Source organism: Rhinolophus ferrumequinum, chromosome 2 (genome assembly GCF_004115265.2).
Source record: "Rhinolophus ferrumequinum isolate MPI-CBG mRhiFer1 chromosome 2, mRhiFer1_v1.p, whole genome shotgun sequence".
Lineage (NCBI taxonomy): Eukaryota > Metazoa > Chordata > Mammalia > Chiroptera > Rhinolophidae > Rhinolophus > Rhinolophus ferrumequinum.
In genome coordinates this window covers 87,879,554-87,899,043 of record NC_046285.1, presented here as the reverse complement: position 1 = coordinate 87,899,043, position 19,490 = coordinate 87,879,554, and the positions used below count along the sequence as shown (strand labels likewise).

At 37.2% G+C, this 19,490-nt stretch overlaps 1 protein-coding gene and 1 pseudogene across 3 annotated transcripts in view; one reads left to right on the top strand and one right to left on the bottom strand.

Moving 5' to 3' along the window:
• The window catches only part of CHODL (chondrolectin), a 243,683-nt gene that overhangs the window by 83,963 nt on the left and 140,230 nt on the right, over positions 1–19,490 (bottom strand). For all 3 annotated transcript variants that reach the window (XM_033123031.1, XM_033123021.1, XM_033123011.1), the window contains exon 2: positions 16,374–16,507. In XM_033123031.1, the coding sequence (XP_032978922.1) occupies positions 16,374–16,507 (134 nt within the window). The remainder of the gene's footprint in view (positions 1–16,373; positions 16,508–19,490) is intronic.
• Positions 9,506–9,667, top strand: LOC117014738 (uncharacterized; annotated as a pseudogene).

Below are 19,490 nucleotides of genomic sequence, written 5' to 3'. Positions count from 1 at the left end.
CAGTGGAGGGAAACAAAATAGTTCCCATATAAAACCATCCCCATTTCCAAGCTTATATGCCAGTTCTGCACAGGACAGGAAGTGTCCCCTACACCACCCCCCAAAAAAATTACAAAATGTCAGTAGTGCCATGGTTGAGAAACCCTGATATAGAGCAAGAAAACCATTAGAGCATGATTAAACACAAATGTTTGGCAGAGAATTAACTGGCATATATGTGTAGCAGCCTCCGTGATCTCTACCCACTAGATGCCATGAGCACTTCCTCTCTGCTGTGACAAGCAAACATGTCTTCAATATTACCAAATGTCCTCTGGAGGTCAAAACAGCCTGCAGTTGAGAACCACTGCTTTGAACTAAACTATTTAAACTCTTTGGTTAATAGAGTCACATTTAAGAAATAGCACTGAAAACAAAAGCCAGAACACACTGCCAAAATGTTTATTTAAAAAAATGAAATCCATTTGTGATATATGCTATGTTCCATTTGCCTAGATGCTCAATATACTAATAAAATTCAAGAGTCAATACATATTCTAATGCTTGCTTTTCAGCAATATTGCCTGAGTACTATGTAGATGAAGCGAATAGAATATGTAAATGGAAGATGCAGGTGCAAAGTAACACAAGAGAGTCTGTCTTCTAATTAAGTCTTTTGAATATTCTGTATTTCTGTCTTATACCTAGGAAAGCAACACCAATGAGGACTTTTTATAGGTAGCACCTTTTGTTGCCCCTTTTAAAGTTTCAGCAGATGCTAAAAGGGGCCATCTTCATGAAACTGTAAGGATTGGATAAAGAAAGTGAATAGTATTCAAGATTGAAAGGAAGAAAATGATCTACACAAAATCTACTGTATGTCAGACCCTGAAGGTTTCCTCTTTCATGAAATGGAGTAATTGTCTTCCATTTTCACTCCCACTACTTCAAACAGCTTACTACTTCTAGTATCTCTCGAAGTTCCACTAATGACGAACACCTGAATTTTCAAAAGAACAAAGACAAAAACTTCTTGGGTCATATGTGATTGAAATGAATCCTCAAATAAAACACACTATAAAGTCTTAATATTTCTACTAATTTTCAAATTTATTATTGGCTTTTCTTTTTTCCCCATTTCTTTTCTGGAATGTATTTATGTTCAGTTTCCTAATCTATTACATGATACAATAATTATATGCATTTATTTAGGCAATATAAGCTTTAAAAAGGGTAAAATCAGAAAGTTGGACTTAATTAAATAATTTTATTATCTTTATGCCTAATTTCTACGTAAAGTATATAGATTATGACTATTTGGTAATATCAAATTGAATCGAGTGAAATAATCCAATCTGAAATTTAGCAGAATAGTGTTACTATAAACCAAACCTCTGTACTTGGTCTAGCCCATACAACACCCAGAACTGTGTACATACTGGACTTGATCCAGTAATTACTGCAGGTGATGAGATTGAGTTTTTTATTCACATGTTATGGCCCAAATGAGAACATCTGCCCAAATGCATTATGAACAGGCCATCTGCTGTTTGGCTGACACAGCCTGCCTGACTAAAGAGAAATAAACTCTTCATACAGATATGTACAAATGGATTTTTTAATGGAATGTATCTACAACATTACTAGTAAACTGAATAATAAAAGTATCATTGCATTTTTCAATTTAACATTTGTTCTTCTCATCACTATTATTAGAATATATAATTTCATTTCTTTCTTGACCACAAATAAAGATATTTTTTTCTGAATAGTTCCCAAATGCATAGTGGCAGGTAAGCAAGACAGACTGTAGCAAGGAAGATATCCTCAACTGGATAATAAATACGCACCATAAACACCGCGACAGATTGCACTTTCAAAAATAGCTTCAATATATCTTTCATCTCACACACCCTTGCTTCTACAATATGACCTTGGCGATCCTCCCATTGAGAGATGGTGCTTCTGTTCACGCCCCTTGAATGTGAGCAAGTCTGTGACTCACTTCTAACCAAGGGAGGTGGTGGCAGTCATGAGAGTGGCACCATATGGATGCCACTTCCACCTTGAGGCCACTTCCACCTTCATGAGGCCACTTCCACCTTGGTCATTGAAATACTTGCACTTGTAACCCTAAAATTACAGGTATGTTGCCATGCTGTGAGGAAGTCAAGCCACCCAGTGGTACCACCCACATGCTGGCCATCTTAGACTTAGAATCCTGCCAGCCCAGGGGCTACATGGGAGTGAACAAGCTATCAGATGACTAGGCTCCAATTATCAAGTTACACCCCCAGTTCCAGTAGTTGAGTATTCCAGGTGAGGCTCCAGTCATTGTGGAGCAAAAATAGGTCATCCCCAGTGTGCCCTTTAGAAATTCCTGACCCTCAGAAGCCACAATCTCCACAAAAACTTGTTTTATACCACAAAGTTTGGGCTGGTTTGTTTCACAGTAATAGTCATTAGAACAAACAGGCTAATCATAAGAAAATGTATTTTAATGTGATGTGCATATTAAATATAATAAGAACAACAACCACAAATCCATGGATAGCATTAAACTTCATTGATACTGTACTGACTCAAAAAGTAGACTTTAAAATCAGGTCCCCAGAAATTTGACTTTATCAGTGATATGGGTGGTAATTTCTATTTTTGCAAAATAAAAATAATAAAACATAAAAATTTTAAATGCTGAATTTGTAGGCCATTGCTAATTTTTAATTGCAGCAATTTATTTTTCTTTTCAAGATAAATTAATGGAAAATAATTTGCTTTTTAGAGTATCTTTCTACCCAAAGTTTTTGTCAAATCTCCTAGGTAAAGTGAGTAACTCTGCTTTCCTCCGATAGTCCAAAGTCCAAAGAAATACGTGAGGCCATATTTCAGCAATCTCCCGTTGCGGTCTGAAGATCTAACACTGCAGACAGTTCAGTGGTAGTAGCACTTGGTCTCTGACTTGACTTCAAAAGTACTCCTTGTTCCTAATGACTTTAAATTACTTGATTCCAGGATTTCCTTTTAGTGGACTGATGACCCTGAGACTTTAAAGCTATTTAATATAAGTGGCCTGAGTCTGGCATTGCTTAGCAATTTAAGCTAAGTTCAAAAGGACTAGAATTGAGTCAGTAGCCTCCTCCCAAGACTGAAGTACTGAAGTCTGAAAGCTCAGTTTGAAAGAACTGTAGTCAAGACCATTGTTTCCATGGCTGCCCTCCTGAAGCTGAGAACCTGAGAGCCGACTGTAGAACACTGCTTCCCAATTTCCACACTGACTGAAGCATTCCATGAATAACGTGATTTAGCTACACTCAGTGGTCTTGGATTTCTACCACAAGGTTTCTCTAAAAACCTCAAAGCTCTTCCCCTGTGTTTTAATGTACTGTATTTAAATTAAAATTATTCCTGGAGGATAGCTTGCAAGTGAATATTTACCTCCAGTTGAGGGCAAAAGTTTGCAGAATTTGTGGGGAAGAACCGCGTCTCCTGGCTCATGTTTCGCAGTGGAGGAAGTCCAACTAGAGTAATATTCCTGGCTTCTTGCCCCATCCTGTCACTCCCTCCTGTCCAGAAGGAAATATGTAAGAAACTTATTTTTCTTTTTGGGGAAGGGGAGGATGGTGCAGTCAGTATATCCACAAGGTGTATAACTTCTGGGTTTCTCCATGCCATTGGGATTACAAGGACAAGTTCTCCCAAGGGAAGACTGGACATGTGGCAAACTTGGGGACTGGGACTGGGTAAGCCTGATATATTAGCCTTTTCTCTCTTTCAGATTTATCAGGTATATCAGTGATAATTTGATCTCTTCAACATGACTCTTATTTTGTGTCTCATTTCATTCCGAATTCCGGTGGGGAACTGACACTAGACAATAAATATCTCAGTCTAATTCTCTATTGCAGGTGAATTCATGGTACACACGTGCTAGATGCCCCTTTCAATTCTCTCACTCCCTAGCATTAATTCAAGGTTGTCCTTTAGGTCACAGCCATGCCTAATATACGGTGATTTCCATATGCCTGCCCAGCCCGCTTCTCACATCCTTCCCAAATACAACACAATCTCCAGCACACTGTCTTATACAGACTTGACTTGTTATCCCATCAACTTTAAGCAATTATAGAACAGTAAATACATCATTTTCATTTTTGTGTTTCCCATATTTACCGTAGAATGTTAAACATTGAAGGCACACCATAAACATTTGCTCATTAATTTAGGTATGAAGGATGTGGTAGGCAGAATTCTACAGATGTCCCCCCAAGTTCCCCTCCTCCTGGCTCCTCAATCAAACAGTAATTTAACTATGGCTATGACGGGAGTTTACAGATGGAAGTAAAGTTACTAATCAGCTAACCTTAAAATATGGAAATTGTCTTGAATTTACCAGGTAGAACCAATTTAGGCACATGAGTCCTTAGAAGCAAATAGAGGAAGCAGGACACTCAGATACATAGCAGAAGACAGAAATAGAAGTGATATGAGGCAAAAAAGGAAGGTCAAGGAGAGTTAAAGCATGAGAATGACACAACCCACCATTGTGAGTTGAAGACAGAGGAAGGTAGCCATGGGCCAAGGGATTTGGCACCTACTAGAAGCTGAGAATGACTCCCAACCAACAGCCAACAAGGAAAGAGGGGACTCAGTCCTGCAATCAGTCATGCAGAACAGAAATCTGCCAACATTCTAAACAAGCTCAAAGTGGATTTATCCCCAGAGCCTTTAGACAGCAAATCAGCCCTGCCAACACCTTGATTTGGACCTCATGAAACCCAGAGCAGAGAACCAACTGAGCCAAGCTGTGCCTGGACTTCTAGCCTTCTAAACTGTTAGATAATAAATGCGTGGGGGATTTTTTTAGCTGCTAACTCTGTGGTAATTTGTTATGGCAACAACAGAAAACTCATACAGAAGGTATTAACCAAAATTATAACAATCACTCTGTGTAGGCTGCTGTATTCAAGGGAACACGTAACAAGATAAAGACTGAAATCACCGTAAGATGTCAAGACCATGACAGAGCCCCAAATTAGGGTTTATCATCCTTGCTGATAGCAGTGGCTATTCCCCCTCCTAACTTCTTGTCAGAAGATTTATTAGGAGTCTCATAATTACTGTAGCTACTTGAATATGAGTATGTTCATGTGTGAGGCAGAATTCTAGGAGGGTCCCCAAGAGCCCTGGCCCCTAGTGTACCTCCTCTTAAATGTAGGAGAGATCTGGGCATATGATGGGATATTTGTTCTTATTTATGTTACATTGCATAGGATCCATCAAAGCAGACTGGAGTGGGATTTTCCTTCTGGTTTGGAAGAATAAGCTCCCATGTTTTGAGAGGGCCACAGGGCTAGGATCTGAGGGAGACCTCTAGGAACTGACAGCAACCCTTAGCCTGGACCCAGCAATTAAGTAGGACTTTGGTTCCACAACTGCAAGGAACAGAATTCTGCCAACAACCTCAGTGGGCTTGGAAAAGGACGCTGAGCTCCAAATGCTAATCTAGCCACAGCCTACACGTTGATTTCAGCCTAGTGAGACTCTGAGGACAGGATTCAGTTGAGCAGAGCTCAGACTTCGTCACGCAGAACTACATGGTAATATATAGGTGTGCTTTAAGCCATGACGTCCGTGGTGGTAGCTCATTATGCAATATAAAAATAACACAGATTTATCCATTTAGTTCAAGCCGATCGTTTTATAAACAATGATCCAGAGGACAATCATCCTTCAGAGGCAATATCACGGTTAAGCTGTAGAGTTGGAACTAAAAGCCAGGCTTCGGTTTTGTGCTTCCCTGTTGTTATACGAATTATTCATATATTCCCAACCACTCTATAAACTATTTCATCAAACTTCACCAAAATATTTACTACAGTATGATACTAAGTTATACATACACATTCACATACACACACAGAGACACGTATACACAATCACAGGCATATGTCCCATGCCAGCTTCCCATCAAAGGAGAACTTAACTTATTGGAGAGCCACTTAGGACACTTGCTGGTGTCAACTTTTACAAAACAGGTGTAATTCTACTCAAGGAACTTTGAACGTTTGAATACGTGGAACTGCTTTGATATTCTCGCCCACAGGTAAACTGCCACAGAGAAGTGGCTTCACAGGATTAAAACAGAGCAGGACAGTGGAAAGACTAGGTCTCACACGTTGTCCATAAGCAAAAGAAGAATCTTCCTGTGGACAAGCCCATGAGATTCTTTCTCATCAATAAAACTTCAAACTTCCTATAAATGTTTGATAGCAATGACTCTGAGGCCCCTGTAAAATCTACTGGCTCGAACACAGTGACACAAGAACAACTGCGTGCATCTCAAGGGCAGTCAGCATTTCGGCATCAGGCCCATTTATATGAGGGCGGTGCAGTCAGTGTGAGACCCCTTCCTCCGAGACAGACCATGATACCAATTATTGCCAGACGGAATAGCAATGAAGGGAGGCAAGAGAAGTATTCATCCAAGTTCAGCTTTCCTTTTCTTGTTTCTCCCTTCAAATGTCATTAAAGCTGAATCCAAAATCTGACTGCCACGGTTATGTTTTACTTATACAAATCAGGAAGAAATTAAACAAGACAGGGAAACAAATTCAAACAGGATGTTGTTCAGCAAGGAAAAAATAAATTCTCTAAGTAGAAAGCAGGATGGCCTGTTATTAAGAGCAAAACTATTCACTCCAGGCGAAAGAGCCTGCTTTTAAAATAAATTGGTGTCCTTATCCCTTGATTAACAAGTGGAAAAGGGGGCTCCATCCGAATGTTTTCCCTTTGACAGCCAAAATTTTGGATTAAGAGTTAAACCTACGGTATATGTGAAATAAATTTCCTTCTGAATGTTGACAATAAGTAGAAAAACAAAGATATTTGGGAGGTTAATAGGAAGTTTTTGGATGTCAGCAACACAATTGCCCAATTGTATGGAGTTTTAATATATGAAATATGTACAATATAAATATATAGTAATATTTCTTGGACAAGAAAGGAATCATGCAGAAGAAAATAATTCACATAGATATGAATATTTGAAGGTTAGCTTATGTGGGTTCTCACCTCATAAATGACTCTATGTGATGCACTGTATCCATTTTCCCATTTAAAGAACATTGTATGCCTGCGCATAATTACATAAACCTCTGTAATAAATAAACCTCTGTAAAATCCATAAATTCTCTGCAAAAATCCCCAACTTTTTCAATTCAATTCTGCCATTTCCTTTAAATCTTTGAAAACATTCTTTAATACATACAAAAATTACATTAAGTGGGAGTGCTATATTCCCTAAGAGACCTTGAAAATAGTCTTTAGCTTTTTGCACTGATACCTTTTTAAAAGATAGCTTTTTAATACACTTATGCTTTTCATGAGATTTTTAATTAGGTTTCAGAGATGCAAGGTTTATCTTCGCTGTGAATTTGGTTGCTTATGAAACAAATTCAATGCATTCTTAATATATATAAAAAAATCTCTACTAAAAGAAAGTGGTACCAATGTGTGTTGCAGATTTGAGGATGTAATGACAAGTTACTTGAAGTTAGCACAAATCATCACCATTACCATCATGTTTTGATAACAGATATGATATAGTCACATCCTCATCCAGTAGCTGCCTTAGGAGCCTGTTTCTCTTGTGTGGCCTTTTCCTACAAAATGGTTACCAGACCGTCCCAACAGATTTCCCTTTATGTTTCAGTGTTCAGAAATGGGACACATCCCTACCCCTAAACCAATCACTGGCAAAAGGGGAGACTTACTGGTTTAAAACAGTTGTGATTCATCATCTGAAGCTGAGAAAGAAGCCTACTTCTGTAAGCATGTGCTCACCAACTTGCACTGAAAAGAACTGGGTTTCAGCAAGGAAGAATGGAGAGGCTATTGTACAGGCCCTGTGTTAGCAAACTACAGCCACACTCTGCACATTGCCTGTGGCTCCTCCCCTGCCACAACAGCACTGCTGAGTAGATGTGACAGAGACTGTATGGCCTGCAAAAGCGAAAATATTTATTACCTGGCTCTTTGCAGAAAAAGCTCCCTGATCCCTGAGATGTGGCAATCAATAGTGTCTTCCATAATTCACATGGCAAAGACCAAAAGTTCTAGAATTCCCTGCTATAGTTCTAATAAGAAAATCATTGAGATTATGTCCATAAGCCCCCCATAAAAAGACTTACTGCTTTAGAATCCTGTCTTTGTATTTAGCAGATTTAGCCAGTTTTGGGGCAGTTATTTCATGGAGAATCGGGAAGGCAATTGGAACAGGGAAAAACAGGAAGCAGCGTGAAGACCAGCAGCATTTGGCATGGGGATGTGGAAGACTCTACCTACTTCCCAAACCACCAGGAGTCTTCTAGAGAATAGCGTGCTTAGTCCGCAGTACAGATTAAGCCTCTTCTCTGTAGCCGTCACCAGACCAAAACATTACTCTATCAAAGGGTGCTCTTCCAAGTGATTTCTAAACTCAAATACAGGCATAAGAAGAATTCAAACAAATGTTATTAAAAACTGTCTAGCAAGACAGTCCCAGAAGATTGTAACATATTTAAAACACATTAAAACTATTTCCAGCGGTCAGGACATGGAGCCCCTTTCCCTTCGCCAAGTAGACTACATGATGCCAAGAAGGTGAAACTTTTCGGACCAGAAAAGGATTGGAACAAATGATGATGAGTCACTTTTCTCTCTCTTCCAAGATCCCCAAACACTAGCAATCAGAGAGCAAGAAGGTAGACATTTCAGGTTTGAGCAAAATAACATTAGTCAGAAATGCTAGAAAAAGCCAACAAGCTGGAAATAATTTTGATGGAGCCGGTAAAAAGAGTGGATTCAGAAACATTCTTCTTTACGATATTTAATACAAGCAACTAATAAGAAAAACGTCTCAGATTAACTGCTTTTCTTGGTATAAAAGATGAGAGATGTAAACAATGTTTAGGTACAGTACACCGATGAAACTTCACCCCCATCTTTGAAACTCTTCCTGGTGTGCACAGGCTTCTTTCTCGAGGTACACAGCCATTTTGACTCTCACAGACACGAGTGTGAGTACTGGGTTAGGAGCACTAGAGAGTTCATGGATATGTGTGTGTCGACGTGTATGTACATCTGTCTCAACAATCAATGGACTCATCACAAAGTGAAAGGAAAATTAATCACTCTCTGGTGTCTTGGATCCATAAACACACTCACACCAGATTCTCAGGCTCCCAACTGGAAGCTTCCAAGATTCTTCATGAAGTCTTAGAAACTCAGTGATATAAAACTTGTTATAAAACAATGGTATGAAACTTGGTGGAACCCCAGGCTTGCTTTCTTGAACACATTGATCCTGAATGAAATCGTTTATTGAGTCATTACACCAGTTCCCCTCCATTCTGTGCTACAGAACCAAACTTTAAGAAAAACCAACTTTTGGTTGTCTGTCACACAATCTTTCCACATAAAGGTTCGAGACAAACTCAACATCACACTGTCTGCAGCTTTCTAATGCACCGTATTATAGAAGTGCTCTATCGCTTCTCGGCCTTTTGGCTAAGATCAAGTGTAGAAGTGTTCTACCTCATTGAGTTAAATATTGTCCCTTAGTCCACAAAAATGCATTTTTAGTAAATAAAAGTAAGTTTTTATCACGATAAAAATCACTAAGTTCTTGTTACTGCAAAGAATAACCGAATTTAAATGAAATTACTCATTTATAATTGACTTGCAAATAATATATCTTCAAAGTTACAGTTTTTCATTTAAAAACAGTAGTGTTTTGAACCTTTACTTTGTTAAAGTGATTCTGAATATAATCTGCTTTCAGTTAAGGCTTTTTATCTTTTCTATTACAGAATTCCTCAGTATTTACCTCTTCCTAAACTTGTTTGCCCTGCCCACCCTGAATTCAGTAATAGTGTAAAAATAAAAATATTTTCATACACTAGAGAAAAAAGTTACATTTTCTTGCTAACCTCCAGAGAAGGAAGAGGTGAGATTAAACATTTTGAACAATATAAACTGATGCAGATATCTAAAATGTGCTTTCTAGAAAAATAGTTATGAAAGCTTGTTGCATGATGGAATATGCAAGTGGGATCCCTGTGGCCTATGTGTGAATGTAAATCACGTTAAGTTAAGCACTTATGGAAATTGCTTTATATGATGTGGACTAGAAATCATTGTGAGTGACATAGACACAGGTTCAAAGTGAACCGACTTCCATGTAAATGTGGCCTTAAGGTTAGTTGCATATGTAAAATCAAGAGTGATAACGAACAAGCTGCACTAATTCTCCTAAAGGTAGAACTAAATTCCTCTATTGTTTTATATTAACACCATATTCTACATAGCATTTCCGTTCCTTAAGTTGAGAAGTTAACAAAAAAAAAATTCTGTAAGTGACGCAATGCAATATAAAATTAGCAAATATGAAGAACTACCTTCGCAGATATCAAGTCACTCTGGTGTGATTCCTTTCCACGATGAATGATCACAGGAATTTAAAATAAAACAAGTTTTATGAAGAAACATATACACCTAGCCTCAGGCACTACTGTTCAATGAGAGATAATGCTATCGACCAGACTCCAGTATTCCAACTACAGGCAAATATCTTTCAGATAAATCTGGGTAGCTATCGAATTACTAGACCAATTCTTCAAGTCCTGAAAATCTTGGTCATGTTATTGTTTCAATATAATCATTTAGGTTCTGTTAAGAAAATTTAATGGAAATATAATACCCTAATATAAAAAGAGGGGGGAAGAAATATTCAATTATATTGAATAAATGTTGAATATATAATTTTGTAAAAGCCTACCCTAATTAATATCCATAAACAGGAAGCAATTTTTCATAAATTAGGATGTTATTATTTGGACACATCTCTTTAAATTGCCTGAATACCCAAATAAATACACACTGATTAATAATAATTGTCCACCATTATATAGCATTTAATATGTTCCGGATACTACACCAAGTGATTTACATATTTTAAATCATTTTATCTCATAACAACACTACAGAGTAGGAGCTATTATTATTCCCATCTTAGATATGAAGAAACTGAGGCACATTGAGTTTAAGTAACTTGCTGAAAGTCACACAGCTAATATTTGGGGAAACAAGGATTCAAACTCAGGACATCTTGCTCCAGAATTCATGCCCTTAACCATAAACATTCTAAAACAATAATTCATTTGCAATGGTACCCACTGACAGAGATAGAGAAGGGAATTCATTTCTCTATAAAATTCATTAATAGCTAAAAAAATTCAAATCACGAGACTTTTCCATTTCTTATGATGTTGAAGATGTTTGACACAGATATTGAAGAAATGCTGGATATTGGAGAAAAGAGAAAGGGATCAACCAACACAAACATTTCAGCTAAATATATATGCATGACGACAGCATTGCTCTCCCTTGATTGTTCAATATGTATGAGGTAACAGAAGTGCTTTACCTGGAGAATGTGCTCCTAGCACTTAGTGCTTTGACAAACCTTGTATTTATGGAACTATCAATTCATTTATAAAGTGTTTTTCCCCAGGGTTTACTAGAAGTCAATCAGTTCTAGCCACTGAAAAGAGAACACAAATACGGAATGGAAAAATGGGTAAATTAAATTGGGATGTGAGAGTCGCTGAATCCTAGGGGAATCTTAACTACAACTCAGTGGTGTTTCTCCTGTTCTGAAAATATTTATCCTGGGTATCTAAAACCTTAGGAATTTCTATATTTGAGCAACCTAACATGGAAATGTGTGAAGCACTTATGTATTCTGCAACCATCAAATGCAAAGTAGATCCTCGTCTATCAGCCAGCTTTGCTCACCACATGCTGCCCTGGGCATTCAGCCAGCTATCGTCTGCATATATTTGTCAGAAAATCATACAACACCTAGTGATTCCCCTGGCAGATCTGCATCCCATTTAATAAGAAAAGACCACTTACACATGAGGGGCCTCCAGACTTGCAAATTTTTAGAATAGAAAATGGATGGTGGAATGTTGAGAAGGATGAGAACTCCCATGGAACTAGATACAAAAAGGCCTCACAGGGTGATGTGACGCTGGTGGATTTACTATGATCTGAAGTCTGGTCATCAATCTCTCAGGACCAGAAACTGGGACTTAACATTGCACCTAGAAATAAGTGATAAAATTACTCTTACTAAATTCTCACAAAACAAATGTATCATTAAGAATACCAACTTATTAAATCATAGTGAGGGAAACCACTTCTAATGTACACATTTGCTCTAATATTTACAACTAGTAATTGGATCAATAGGTGGACTGATGACACAGAATTAAGGCAAAGCCCAAGGGTTGACATGGGGAGTACGGTATTCGAGCCATGATGAGTTCTAAAGAAATATTTCTACCCACAGCAAAGAACACACTTTGGCTCATGAATGAATTAAGTCATCCAAAAGCTGAGTCCCACCTTTCTTCCAATTCTGGAGCTGAAAGTCCAAAATGTTCTTCTCTAAAGGGACCTTCTCTATACAAGCCAACTTATTTATCCTTTAAGTACATTTTTCTAAGCAGGCCTACGGAATATGATTTCTATTCTCAATAGCATTTTTATTTTTGTTTTGTTTTGTTTTACTCTCAAAACAAAAAACAAACATATTTCTATTATCTCTAAGTTCTTTGGAGGCATCTTCCTAAAACCCTCATTATTCATTCCCCGTTATATAATCTCCTTGACATATAAGGCTGGAGAATTATAGCTTTAGGTTTTAGTTAAAGCCCAGGTCAATTCACAGTAGATCAATAGTACCCGGGCAACTGCCATCCAAGTCTCCATGGATGCTCATCCACGTAGTTTTTTGAAATGCGTCCTCATTCTCCCTCTCAGTTTGTTTGTCTCTCTGGATTTATACTTCTCCTGATCTACACATGCATGAGTTTCCCCCAACTTCACATTCCTGTTTTCTTTTTTCTTCCTACTGTTTCTCAAGGGAGATCTCCAATTGTCTATAACCATGCCCATGAAGATGACCCACAAATCTGTATTTCAAGCAGTAACTGCTCTCAGCGTTTCAAAATACCCAGAAACTTCACATGTATAGTATGCTGTATGCTGTTACCTTCACCTGTCACTCCCCAACATAAATTCATCCTCTTCCTTTAGAAGCCCAGTCGAATCCAATCATCTCCTGTGTTTCCCATTTCTAATGAAAGCACGACTTCGCAGACATGGAGACGGTGACACTCAGAATATCTTTTCTCTTCTGCTGTCCATTCCACTCCAGTGTGTGGTGTTGGGTTTCTCCTTTTTTATTTTCTATTTTTCACATGTTTGAGGGGGCTATAGAAATATCTTCTGAATTATACTCCCTATTTTCAGTGACTCCATATTCCATTGTATTTTACCACTTCTACTAAATTATTCCTAATGCACGACAATGATAAAACAACCTTCCTGCACAGAAAACTTCAGTAGCTTTAGTCTTTATTTACCAAATAAATTCCACAGTCCCCATGATTGCTCCAAACCCATCTTTCTAGACTTATCTCCATTATAATTTTTGACTTTCACCTCCTCCCGTTTCTGTTTGATGCATTTTTCTACCTCATGCTTTTGTCTTTGTTTGAAATATCCTCAACCCCAATTTGGATTAATCCAATAACCCCTATTGAAAAGAATTCTATTTATTTACAGTATCTAAATAGCCCATATCACGCTCAATGTAGACATCTAACATAAAGAAACAAATATGTCTTTATGTCAAAATCACATTTTTAAATGTGAAGAAAGTGCAAGATAATAATGTTATCAAACAGAAGGGCATTTATTAAAATGTAGGAGCTCTAAAAGTACCATTAAACTTAAAACATGTAAAGGAAAATAATTCAAGTTTACCTTCCCTGTAGGACACTTCTCAAATGTTTTCAGTTCCATGCTGCCTTCTTGGATTTCCTCATCCCACTTGCCCATCAGATGCATATGACCTCCTCAACTAAAATTCAACTCTACATCTGTAAACCATATATTTATCAACATAACTTGAATAATAATTATTATTTCCTAGATTGTTTTGTCATTTTGCACTTATATCCCATGCAAGTTAAGCTTCTTGAGAATAAAGCTCATGTCTGGTATATTTATGTAGCTTATAGAGCCTTGCAGAAAAGGCAATTCAATTATTAAATGACTTAATTTATTCTCCATATCTTTGATGTTAAGAAATTTTGATGTTAGGTGCATAAACAAAGTCTTCTTTCTACACTTGATCAAAAATTAAATTTTATGTTGTGTTGGGATGCTACCTTTCAAATGGAGTGACTTTCATGTGTTTTTAATGATACGTAAGTATACATATAAATTATATACATATTGTATATATTACATAGTACATAATAAAAAACATATTACATACATATATTGATATTATATAGTACACAGTACATAACTACATAGTTATATATAATAAATGCACATTTATGTAGCTCTAACTGTAAGGTATAATATAATTATACGATATATAATTACATACACATATCAATACCACCATCACTACCAATACCACACACCAATACCACCATTACCATCTTTCCACATTATTAAAGGAAAGCAAGAACATGAGTTATTTGTGCTATCCAAGTAAAGTCCCTCCTGTTCCCATTTTCTGGCTCTATTTTTCCAGCTTTTCCTGTATCTGGGAATGTTCAGATCCTGGAACAAATCACGAGCCACTGTGGAAAAGGTCTGAAAGTAATGTTCAGCTTTCATGCTCCTTAACTTCCCCTCCCCCTATATGGGAGGGGACTACAAGGGCTCTTCGTATAATTTTATGAGCGCTGGGGAAAAGGAAATATTGACAAACCACCAGCAAAGTCAAAAGTAAACACTGGTACATTAGAAGGGTTATATGTTTGCCATATACAAAATTCCAGGCATATGAAAAGGGTAGCAGTCCTAAGTTTACCACTGTCTCCTCTGTGAATATTACAGGACTTTTATTAAACTTTAGGGATTTTCAAAATTACTTGCCCATTTTATAAGAAAGTAATTGAGGTGCAAAGAGGTTAAGTAAAACCTCCAAAAGTCAAGGTGCTAATTATCCATGCTTGAAATTTTCCTTTTTAATCTCCCCATTTACCAACTGTTTTGAGACAGTGGGCTCAAAAACAAATGCTCTCTTCCTAGAAATCTAGCCTTTTTTTTAAAAATTAGTCTGGGAAGTCAAGGAAAAGGGGGACCTTTACTAACATTTTGTTTCTGTGAATTTAAGTGGCAGAAGATTGAACAGTGCAGTAAGATAAGGAGCAGGAAAGAGATTGGGACAAATAATTCAATTAAGATAACAGAGCCCTTTTTAAAAAGCACCATAATCGATGTGATATTTCCTCAGTTCTCCCAAGTTTTAGAGTCATCAACTATGGGTACAGTTTCCCAGTCCATCCTCTCCTTTTTTCCCTATCAATTCCAGACATTCACATTTAAGATTCTTTACAAATTAATTGATAAACATAATTAACAGAAAATACTACGTAGTATATACAACAAACATTAAATTTATAGCCTGGAATACACACTGAAATTTCTCAGGTGTTTTTAGCTACAAAATTCGTCATCATTATCTGCAATCATTGATGTTTTATTTAGTTTTCTAAATGGGCCTCCAAAACCTCGGGGTATCAGAATTGAGCTTCCCAACTTTCCTAGGATTCAGCTGCACGAAGCGAATCTTGGATGCAACCAGGAACTCATCATCAGCTCTGTCTGGGATGAGCCATCAAACATTATATCACTTTTCCATTGGCTCAGGCTCTGCTCCCAAATTACTTGGGCTGTAAAATTTCTTGTCTCAAATTCCAATAACAAATTTTGTACCACATCACTGCATAACATCACCCCCAAAGGAGGGGAACTTTATCACTTTCATTGATGGTTAGCATTTGTTTTCTCTATTTTTTTTGGAGGGGGGTCATTTTGGGGGGCCAATTTCCCCTCCTGTATTCTCCAATGGCCCTTCACCCTACTCAGTCGGCCCTTTGTTGTTGCCTCTCTTTTTATAGTCTCTCCCTACATCACAGTCTTATGCTTGTATTTTCCAAAGGAGTACAGAAATTCCTACCTTCACTATCAAACATCACATGCAACTTCATTTATATAGTCATGCACCACTTCACAACAGAAACGCATTCTGAGAAAGGCATCATTAGGCGATTCTGTTATTGTACGAACACCATAGAGCGTACTTACACAAACCTAGATGGTACGGCCTATTGCTCCTACGTTACAAGTCTGTACTGAATAACGTAGGCAATTATAACACAATGGTAAGTATCTGTGTATCTAATCACATCTAAACATAGAAAGCATACAGCAAAAATATGGTATAAAAGATAAACTGTGTGCCTGTGTAGGGCACTTACCATGAATGGAGCTTGCAGGACAGGAAGTTGCTCTGGTTGAGTCAGTGAGTGAGTGGGCGTGAAGGTGGAGGTCAAGGACATCAAGGACATTACTGTACAGGACAGTAGACTTTACACAGTACACTTGGGCTGCCCTACGTTTATAAAACAACATGAGATTAAATCAAGCACAACAGGAAATGATGCAATCAAGAGACACAGAAAACACGAAATGTATGAGGCTGATGCCAGAATAACACGGCATATACTGTTTTACAGCAAACTTTTTTTATAAGTAGAAAGAGTACACTAAAATAACAGTTAAAAGTATAGTAAATATATAAACCACTAACATAGGCACTTGTTATATTATCAAGTATTATGAACTGCACATAATTGTGTGTGCTACACGTTTATACAACTGGCATTGCAGTAGGCCTATTTACACCAGGAAGGAATACACACACAAACCACAAACACCTGAGCAATACGGTGTACTATGACATTGCAAGAGCTATGACATTAGGTGATGGGAACTTTTCAGTTCCACTATGATCTCATGGGACTACCATGGTATATTTATTCCATCATTGACCAAAACATCACTATGTGACACACAACTGTACAGAGAGAACTGTCAAATGATTGTAATTGACATAGCTGTTATTTGGGCAGAAACACATACACACATATATACACAAATTCACATATTTATTCATAGTCTTGTACACACACACCACACACACACACACACACACACACACACACACACACACACACACACACACCAGTCTGGTTGTAGCATTATTATCTTCTAGGAAATAACATTAAAGGGAATAAAATAAAATATTACCGAAACTATTTGTTAGCTTTCTCATTTATACTGTAACAATACTTAAGTCCATCCATGCCTACTACAACTACAATGGAGAGCCCTGCTAGAGAAAGGGGGCATCAGCTCTTATTTGATATATTCCTAGGTCTTGGCTGAGAGCATTTCATCAGAGATGAACTGCACCTAATGCAATCACCAAAATTAAAGCAGTTAAGAGAATGAAGCTCCCTGCCAAGAAAACTCAGCTGTATTGTGCTCTTGTTCGCTTGCTATTCCAGAAAGTATGTAACTAGTACTAATAAGTCGCTGGCTACAGTTCCAGAAAGAGCAGCAGGAACAAAAATGCTGACCTCGGTACATTTGTCCTCACTTTACAATCCACGAAATTCTCACTGATTGATCTACAAGGCAACGCATCCATCCATTCCATTACCGTTCTTTCCAAGAGCCTTTTAGGAACTTGCAAAATCAATATAATTCTGTAAATAAAATGAATCTCCGTCAATAAGTCTATAAATATGATAACAAAAAAACTGTCATATTTTAACTGATAGCTATTTAAACAAACAAAAAAAACGTGGGTGGGATGGGGGAAAATTCTATCACGATGACTATTTTACTTCAGGAAAATAATTAGTATAAAAAAAATAAGTAAAGGTATTGCATTAATTAGAGTTTAAAGCTTTTCAGGTTTCCATATTTGCAGTTAAAGATGTATCAAAACATTTCTTTAATTAGGGCTTATACGTGATCAAATTCCTAATATACGGGGGTGCCAAAAAAATGTATACATATTTTAAGAAAGGAAAAAACTGTATTAAAATTGTAATACTCAATATATACCGATAACAAAAGACGAATACAAGTCATATGTATACATTTTTTTGGCACCCCTGGTATATAGACATGGATTAAGTAGAACAAATGAGTATTTTTCAGTGTAAAATAGAATAAGGTACACTTCTTTCAATTGGTTATAATTCTTGAACTATTGCATAAACAGAAAAAGACAACTCAAAATACAAATTGTTGGACATATGGGAAAATAATCTGTTTTAATGATGACGTTGTGTAACAAAATGTTTTTTCACAAGAAGGGCAAAATTGAGCTTGACATTTTTTAATTTGTGTGCAATTTTTCAGACAAAGTTATTTTTCCTTGGAATATTTCTATTTAAATTCCCAGAGACAAACTGAGTTTCTGAAATTTTATTCAGCTTGAAAATATTTTTACTGTGGATAAACATAAAAATACACATTGTGTATCTTTATACATGTGTAAATAATACAACTAGATGTGCATATATACAAGTCAGCATAACTGTAAGAAAGTCTACCTGAATGACCATTTCTCCTAGGAAAGCCAGCCCTTCCAAGTATATAAGGAATACACACACACACACACACACACACACACACACACACATCTATATACAGCAGTCCCCCTCTTATCCACTGTTTTGCTTTCTGAGGTTTCAGTTAACTACAATCAACCATGGTCCAAAAATACTAAATGGAACATTCCAGGAATAAACCATTCATAAGTTTTAAATAGCATGCTGCTCTTAGTAGTGTAATGAAATCTTTCACCCTCCCACTCTCTCTTGCCCTGGACGTGACTCATCCCTTTGTCCAGTGTATCCACACTGCATATTCTACCCACTACTAAGTCACTCAGTGGCCATCTTGGTTATCAGATCAACTGTTGTAGCATCTCAGAGCTTGTGTCCAAGTAACCCTTATTTTACTTAATAATGCCCACAAGGCGCAAGAACAGTGATGCTGGCAAGTTGGCTACGCCAAAGAGAAGCCATAAAGTGCTTCAAGTGCACAGGTGTGTTTGTATAGGAAATAACAGTACAGTATATATAGAGTTTAGTATTGTCCATGGTTTTAGGCATCCACTGGGGGTCTTGTGGATATAAGGTGGGGCACGCTACTGTGCGATCACTGTCATTTTCTAAAAATGAAATGTGCTTACACTTTTCAGGCACAGGCAGCATTTATTTCAGAGGCGGATGTCAACTTTATTTTGGAAGGTTACTAATGAATTACTTTAGATTTACAAAGTTAGTCCCAGGGCCTCATATAGGATAAAGGTTGAAAGTAAACTTGTCCTGCAGAATAAAAAAATGTAGAGTTTGAGAGAGATAATAACTTAAGAGAAACTAGAAAGATCATGACAATTGGGGTAGATTATTAGAGAAAAGCACCTGTTGAAAATACTCTAAGATATTTACCATATTCAAGTTGAAATTGTTGGCTAAGTTGTAACTCTCACCCATTACCGTGAATCTTTCCAT